The sequence below is a fragment of the Antrostomus carolinensis genome, unplaced genomic scaffold (assembly GCF_000700745.2).
Source record: "Antrostomus carolinensis isolate BGI_N321 unplaced genomic scaffold, ASM70074v2 Scaffold39525, whole genome shotgun sequence".
Classification (NCBI taxonomy): domain Eukaryota; kingdom Metazoa; phylum Chordata; class Aves; order Caprimulgiformes; family Caprimulgidae; genus Antrostomus; species Antrostomus carolinensis.
The window spans coordinates 1-8,623 of NW_010317770.1; the positions used below are offsets into that span (position 1 = coordinate 1).

General features: G+C 39.0%; 1 protein-coding gene across 1 annotated transcript; it reads left to right on the forward strand.

Moving 5' to 3' along the window:
• Positions 1 to 3: 3 nt before the first annotated feature.
• Positions 4 to 8,477, forward strand: LOC104520296 (TATA element modulatory factor; the record flags this gene model as incomplete). The annotated part of the gene is made up of 6 exons (XM_010168697.1): positions 4 to 73; positions 2,166 to 3,406; positions 5,190 to 5,293; positions 6,461 to 6,587; positions 7,581 to 7,686; positions 8,335 to 8,477. Coding segments are annotated over 6 exons (1,791 nt in total), but the record flags the coding sequence as incomplete, so codon positions are not given.
• Between the last annotated feature and the right edge of the window lie 146 nt (positions 8,478 to 8,623).

Here is an 8,623-nt window from a genome sequence, read left to right on the forward strand (position 1 = left end):
ATCGACCGGGTGCTGGACATCCAAGCCGAGGAGAGCCCCTGGCCCGACGCCGTCATCCCCGACTACGGTGACGGTAAGCGTGGGCGGCCCCTCGCCCTGCCCCGGTCCCCGTGTGGGGCGGGCTGAGGCGCTTCGCCTCACACCTCCCGCCCGGCCCGTGCAGCCGGGGATGGCCGGGGTGGAGCCTTCCCCTCACCCTCCTCCTCCTCCTCCTCCGCCCCTCTCCCCCATCTCCCCCCTTCCCTTCACCCGGGTGGGGGTTACACTGGGGGTTTCACCAGCCCTCCCTGTGCAGGGCCCGTTCTGCAGCCCCAGGTACCTGTCGTTTCCCCTTCCAGGTGAGGCAGGATCACGGTGACAGAAAAGCACCCGCAGTACCTGGCTGTTGTCACCAGTGTTCTGCTGCGGTTCCATGGGTAGCGCTGCACTTCATACCCGTGTTTCTCAAGGCATTATTTTTTTTGCTGAGGGACTAACAGGTGATATAAACTCTTCAGTTAATAAGAAGAGGGAAATGATGTTCTTGCTGAGGCATGCACGCTCTCTTTTTGCCACAGGAAGAGCAGAACAGAAGTTGAAAGTCAGCTCTGTGTAAGCCAAGGGAAGTTTCCACTCTTTCTGGTGTGTTAAGTATATAATCCTCCAACATCTGTCGAAAGGAATGTGTTGGTGGAAAAATTGTCACAGTTTGGTTATGAGGAAGTGTCTCCTTTGTACTCCTGCTGAGGTAGAGCTTGAAAAAATGATCAATCCTAAATTGCTATTTTGAAATGAAAGAGCAAAAAGGACCTTTCCCGTTAGAAAGTTTTTTTTCCTATGAATAATACCTTAAAGATAAGGATCAATAAAAAGAAAAGGCTGGGAAACTTAATTCATCTGAAATCAGTGTCCTTATTGCAGCGATATCTAAAAGAACTGTAGGAAGAGGTTATTTCCAGATATATCCACAGCAGAATTAGAAATCTGAAAGTCAGAAGCTGTAACAACTGAAGGTGTTTTCTAGGTTGGTTGCTCAGCAGAGCGTAGGGTCAGTTTTGCATGTCCCTGTGGGACCAAGGCCATATCAGTCACTTGTATAGTCCAGTGTCGTCTTAAATTAGGGAATAGTTTATAGAAGTCTGTGCTCTGCTTGGTTTCTTGAAACTTTAAACTTGTCCAAACTCTTTTTTAACTTGATATCTTAGTATTTATAGTAGTTCTGTAATTCGTAAGGAAAGCAGCAAAGATCAGACTACATCTGTTTTTTTCAGGAAAAGCATATTTGTTTTTAAAAGAAGTCAAATAACTTCTGAATGTTACAGTTCACACAGCTTTTTCTGAAGCTGTTGAATTGTGAACAAGGTAGTAATAGATCAGATGTTGGTAGTATTTTTGGCAATGAAAGCAGTAATAACTTGAATTTCAGATTTTCAGACCAATAGGTACCAACAGTTTCTGAAAGCAGCAGTCTAAATATACTTTGGAGTTTTTAATAGATACTGCTGGGTAAAACAAGCTTGTTTTTAAGCAGTCTGAAGTAGTTATGTTATCCACTTTATGTTTGTAGGCACAAAATAAATTTGGATATTATTTTTGGATTTATCTTTCTTACTTGGAATGCTACTGGAATTTGACTATTAAATTCTTACTGTCTGTACTGTTGACAAGTCCTGGAAAACCTGCAAGAAGTACAGTGACAGTAACTAACTGTTAACTTGGTCTTAGGGCAGCTTCAGAACTAATCAATTAGTGCCCAGGTAGCCCTCAGACTTGCCCTTGTAGCTTTCAGAATGCTGCATGGGCTCATTTCCCCTTCCCAGACACTTCTTCAGAACAGTCTGTGTGTTGGTTCTTTCTGCCTTTGCTCAAGTTCCTGTTTGACAGGAGACAGCAAGTTGGTTCCGTTCAAGTAATCCTACTTTCTAGAGGTGTCTGTGTCCCCCTTAAGTCTTAAAATTACTTCATGTCTCCCTTAAGGATTTTTTGTTTTGTCTGAAAGTTGGTTCTGAGCTCTGTAAGGAAGTAGTAACAAAAATGATGCTGTTTGTGTTCATATAATACTCACTTCAAGTTATATGATACTGGAAACATTTTTTCTGAACTGTTGCATCTAAAAAGACAAATTTTGAAAAATAACACATTTTACGTGTTCTTGGCCTATCTCTCTCTTTTTTTTATTGTTTTAGGAACAAATTCTCTCATAAGTGGAGGATGGGATACATCTTCCTGGGGTTTAAGTTCAAACACAGAACCACAGAATCAGCCAGTATCACCAACAGCCATCACTAAGCCAGTGAGGAGGACAGTAGTGGATGAATCTGAAAACTTCTTCAGTGCCTTTCTCTCTCCAACAGATGTTCAGAGTATACAGAAAAATCCAGTGGTGTCCAAACCTCCAGCCAAATCACAGCGACCTAAAGAGGAGGTGAAAAGCACTTTAAAGGATTCTCAACACCCCAGTCAGCTGGAAGTACCAGTGACCACAGAGGCAGAAGTGAAGGATTCCTCTGTAGCTGTCCTAGTGGACTTGAAAAACCTCGATATTCCCAAGGACAAATTAGAAGAGAGTTCTGTGCTTAAATCTAATGCCAAACCTGAAGAAAGCACAAATGAAGTTACTGATAAAAAGGTGTCCACTCTAAATTTGGAAGTACCTGAAGATACTCTTAATGAAAAACCCACCGCAGGAGGGGATGGAACAGGAGGGGCACTGGATAGCACTTCACAGCCTCTTCATACAGGTACCAAAGACATGGGTTTGGAAACGAAGGAGAGAAAGACTGAGGACAGGCAGAGCAATACACCCTCACCTCCTATTAGCACATTCTCCTCAGGCACATCCACAACCAGTGATATTGAAGTTCTGGACCATGAAAGTGTCATAAGTGAGAGCTCAGTAAGTTCAAGACAAGAAGCTGCGGATTCGAAATCCAGTCTTCACCTCATGCAAACATCATTTCAGCTTTTATCCACGTCTGCCTGTGCAGATTATAACCGTTTAGATGACTTCCAGAAAATGACTGAGAGCTGCTGCTCCTCTGATGCTTTTGAGAGAATTGATTCATTTAGTGTACAGTCTTTAGATAGTAGAAGTGTAAGTGAAATAAATTCAGATGATGAGTTATCAGGCAGGGCTTCTGCTTCAGCGTCTGTCGCTGTCAGTCCTTCTGCACCAAAGACAGAAATGGTTGATGCCCTGAAAAATAAACCTGAAATCTTGAATGATGCTCCTGTTGCACATGCTGAGGAAGCTGAGATGGAAGAGAGTGGGAGGAGCGCGACCCCTGTTAATTCTGAGCAGCCAGATGTTCTGGTTGCTGCTGTGCAAACTGTTGAAGAACAGATTGTGGAAGAGGAGACTGAGCCTCAGCAGGGTGCTGTTGAAAAAATGTTAGAAGAGGACACTGAAAAGCAAGAGTTTAAAAAGGTAACTGTAAAACACACCCTGTAATTACAAATGAAACTCCCATCACCTCTGTATATAGGTGTAATCTCCACCTTATCTGAATTAATTAATTGATGCTGAACTGTCTTACTTTGTAGAAAACTGTCCTTGATATTCTGCAGTGGAGTAATACTGGTGAAATTTCCCATTTTGGATTTCACCTAATCCACCTGGTTATCATCATTGTGAATTCTGAGTAGTGCTAGCAAACAGGAAGCCTTGAGAGGTCAAATGTGTTGTTTTAATTCTTTGGTGTATTTTTTTTTTCCTGCGAGATGTGGAAGAGATTCCTTCAAGTATTTTGATTTGAATTATAAAGCTACAGCAATAGTCAAGATAATGTTTTGTAAGCATTTCTTTCACTAGACTTAAAAACTGTCCAAGTTTCATTACATTCCAGGTGCATTCTGCATGTGCTTTGAGGACAGCAGTAGTAGGTGTAAATAAGTCCTTTTTACTAGATAAATTAATGTTTGTTTTTAGCAGAAATCATCTTTACTTTTACAAAGAAAGTACACTAGGCTTTTTAATGAAGAAGGTAAGCATAGCTAGGGCCAGTGAATAGGTTAAAATATATTTGTATGGCTAGTTTAGATAGATAGAGTGACTAGAAATGTGACAAAATAGGGTATTCAGATATATGGAAGGCTAAACTGCAGCTTTGGAGTATGTTTTGTCCAGTTCTGCCAGTGTATTGTGTGCACTATCTTTTTTCCATTTCCTTTGTCACCTTCCTGTCCCTCTGTCCTTGTTTTTAATTTCTGAGCTCCTTGGACATGTTTTGCTCTTTTTTTTTTTTCTCTTTTTGTTGCATTTTGCTTTGCTCATAGTCTGTGTGCCTCATATGTGACACAGGTGGCCTTGCCCTGGAGATGTGTCTGCAATACTGATGCTGTTTCTGATGGCAATCAGTGCAAAGCGATTGCTTGTGGGAGTTCATAAAACCCCAGTGTAATCTGTGAAAAGCATTTTTGGGTGTAAATTGTACAACATGTCAGTGTAAATTCCTTAGGGAACTCCAAAGCCACGGACTGTTATCTATGAGTTTTGCAAACTTAAATGGTTCTACGTTGTGGGAAATAATGATAATAGACCACAGGAAATTTTGTCTGTCATTGTCCACATTGAGCTACATTTATAGCATCTGTTTCATTTGTGGATAGTTGTATTTTGTATGTTTGCTTGTGTTATTTCTCTGTAGTCAGCTTTCCAAAATCTGGTATTAAGAAATTATTTTCTTCATCATTTTCTTGTGAGCTGGGAGCTCTTGACTCTGCCTGGAAGTTTTCTTCCCTCATCTGATGCTGTTTTGCTGTTTTGTGCTAACATTTCACAGAAGGAACTTTCCAATGTAAATTTTTCTGTGGTTCTATAAAGAGTGGTGTAAGGAGCCTTACTGGGGGTATTAATGGTTAATATTAGCTATAGTTAGCTATCAGCTCTGTTTAAAAATGTCATTTATAATTAAATGTAACTGTTAATGATGTTGTTGAAGAACTTGGCTGAGCCACCTGTGCTTAGTAGGATTTCTACACTTGTAGGAAACAGATGTCTTGTGTTTAGATATTGCTTAATTCTAAATTAATGTGGCAGAATCATGGTAATTTTCACTGACTTTTACCTCAGTTTCCTAAAAAACATTGACAAGTTCGACTTTAAATAGTGTTGGGAGGGAACTGGGGGGAGGGGGGGAAAGGGGAAGCTGCCCTTCTTGTGTTTTAACTGTCCCATTCATCTCATCTCTATCTGTAAAAACATTGTCCAGATGATTGATTCATTAACTGAGAAACTGGAGAAGAGAGAAATACAGTTATTAAGTACTAGTAAAGAAAAGGCACGCCTGGAAGAAGCTTATGATAACCTAAAAGAGTAAGTATGAAAATACACACAGTAGTGGGTGTAACTATAATTTACTGCCATACAATCAGGAGACAATACAGTAAAACAAGTAGCTTTATAGCTGGAACAAAGGTTGCAAGGGATGTGCACTGTTTGGGAAAGGTGGGAGTAATGATTGCATGTGCTAGGATGGTAATATTTTTTTAAAGACACACTATTTCTTGGGGGCAGAATGTCTTTTGGGAAGAGGCTGGTGAAAGTTTTCAGTAAGTAAGCAGTGGGAATGACAAACGGATGTGTAGAGTCAGACTTGGTTATTGATAAAGAACTTGGTTATAAGACTGGATTCAGCTGTTCATAGAATCATACAATGGTTTGGGTTGGAAGGGACCTTAAAGCTCATCCAGTTCCAACCCCCTGCCATCAGCAGGGACACCTTCCACTAGACCAGGTTGCTCAAAGCCTCATCCAGCCTGGCCTTGAACACTTCCAGGGAGGAGCATCCACAACTTCCTTGGGCAACCTGTTCCAGTGTCTGACCACCCTCACAGTGAAGAACTTCTTCCTAATATCTAATCTAAACCTCCCCTCTTTCAGTTTAAACCCATTTCTGTTAAGAGAGACTGAGTTGTCTGATACAGATGGATGAACCTGATTCACTTAGTAATTTGCTGACTAAAATCAAGGCAGTGAAAGTGTGGTAGAAGGGCTCATGGTAGGGGAAAAACTGAATTCAGTGTTTAGTTCAGTTAAAATTAAAAGGAAAAAAAATGAAAAGTTGGATTTACCAGTTTGCTGATGAAGTTTAAAAATTTGCAGACAGTATGTGACAGACAATTACTTAATGATTAAATTGATCTTAACTTAAAAACACATTTAATCATTTGCTCTGTATGTGATACAGACTATGGTTAATCAGAAATAACTTGATTAAAGGGTAAAATATTTAAGGTAAATTAAGCATTTCATTGTTTTCACAGGTAAATTACTAAATAAAGCTCTTTGATTAGTACTTCTAATATGGATGTGGATTTTTTGCTTCTGATTAACTTGTAAAATTAAAAAAAAACCCAAAAACCAACCAAAAAGAAGTGCAAAATCACTTACATTTTAAAAGCATTTAAGACAACCTGTTGCAAACTGCTTGGAATGTCACATAACCGTGAAACTGTTCTGAAATGTTAATTTTAAATGTAGTGAAATGTTTAGAATGAAGGAAGAGAGCAGTAGCCTTTCGTCTCTTAAAGAGGAGTTTGCTCAGCGAATTGCGGATGCCGAAAAGAAGCTCCAGCTAGCCTGCAAAGAGAGAGATGCAGCTAAAAAGGTAATTGGGCTTTTTAGTGAAATTATTGTTTATTATTTTAGAACAAAATTGAATTTCTTGAGTTAAATTCATAAAAATTAAGCTAGGCAAGAGCATGAGACAGGTGCTATCTCGTGGTATTAGTAACTAGCAAAAGCTGATTCTAGCTTCTGAGGCTGCTTGTTATTTACTTGTGTTGACACGTGTAATCTTGCAGCCGTGTTGTAAACCAAGTTAGGGAACTCATTCAAGTTAAGGTTAGTCTGGTTTGGGGGGAAAAATATAAAGATTTAACGTCTGCTCTCATTTACCTTGTACCCATGCATGCATTTAAATTGGTGTGAGGGAGAAGAGTGGCCTGGGCATGTAGGGAAGTGGGGAAGAATGGGAATGGCTTCTTTAGAGGATTAACTGATAGGAGAATTAAGGGCTGATGACAGATTGGTTTGAAATGAACAAAGAAGGCTGCAGCAACAAAGTTTATGGAGTTAAAGTGTTCTTGACCAGGTATCAGAGCATTGCATTTCTCTAGCTTATTGCTAGATTCCAGAAAGTAAACTCAAATCTGTAAGTGGAAAAAAAAAAATACCCAACTTTTCACAGTTGTTTTGTCACAGTAAGTGTCACTGTATTGGCACAGTAGTAAATTGAAATAGAAAAATTATCTGATACCTGTGTGTGAATATAACAGTTTGTTTTTACTATATTGCAAAAGTTTAAAGTATATTAGTAATATAAAATACTTTACTATATTGCAAAAGGAAAGAAGGGGTTGGAACAAATTGCACAGATACTTTATGGAGTCTCAATCCTTGGAGGTTTTTAAAACTTGATGGAATAAGGCTCTGAGCAATCTGATTTGATCAGATAATCTCCAAGGTTCCCTTCAGCCTAAATTGTTTTCAGAGAAAAGCCTTTTGAGAGGAAGTGGAGAAGAAAAAGTGTAACTTACTATGGATTTATCCATAAATATATTTTAATAAGTGGTCTTAAGTATTTCATCCTATTATTTAGGAAGTAAAGACTGTTAAAGAAGAATTGGCTACTAGACTCAATACTAATGAAACTGCTGAATTACTGAAGGAAAAAGAAGAGCAAATCAAAGGATTAATGGAAGAAGGTGAGAATTAAAAAAAAATTAATATGAAAAATGTGTAGAATACTTTGAAATGTACTGGCTTCACATATGAGCCTTCTTTATGTGGGGAAAAAAACCCCATTATTTGAAGCATGTTAGATGTTCCTCAACACTGAAACCATTTAGTTAATAGTAAAAAGCAACAGGAGGGATCAGACAGATACAGAGAGCTGGAAGGGTGCTTCCTGCAGCATGCATTGAAAGATGCTGGGAGATAAAACCAGCGTGCAGCACGATGTTCTATGTTCCATTCAGCAGAAATCTAACTAGAGCATTGTTCAAAGCTTTTCTACAGTGCCTCCCTTACTACTTTTTAATTTTGAGAGTAAAATGCAGTTACTTAATGAACAGACCATTTTGATTTTTTTCCTGATATGATGAGCTCATTTGCTTTACTTTCAAAGCCTTTCACTGCCTATCCTGTCTCACTATAGCTTAGTACAGAAAGGTCATCTCAGGATAAGGTAGATTTAAAACTCAAGAACTTGCAGGAAAAAATCTAAGAGTAAGTATTTTGATATATATTTGATTATTATTTTCATGGGACTGAAGAGCAGGGGGAGGTATAAATAGAGACAGTTCATAGAGTACCAGCAATATGCACCAGCTTTATGTTCATTTTCCTCACAGGAGAAAAGCTTTCCAAACAGCAGCTGCACAATTCCAACATTATTAAGAAATTAAGAGCCAAGGAGAAAGAGAGAGAAAATACCAACACAAAACAGAACAAAAAGATTAAGGATTTGGAAGAGGAGTTGCACCATTTAAAACAGGTGAGATTGTTTGTTTGTTTGTTTTTGTGTTGTTTTCTTTTTTTTTTAAAACCCAGCTTTTGATATTACCTGCAGAGTAGCCTTTTGAGGAGCCTCTAGATAGACTAGTTTTTCCCTTTCTCTTTCTTTCCCTTCTCTTTCTCTTT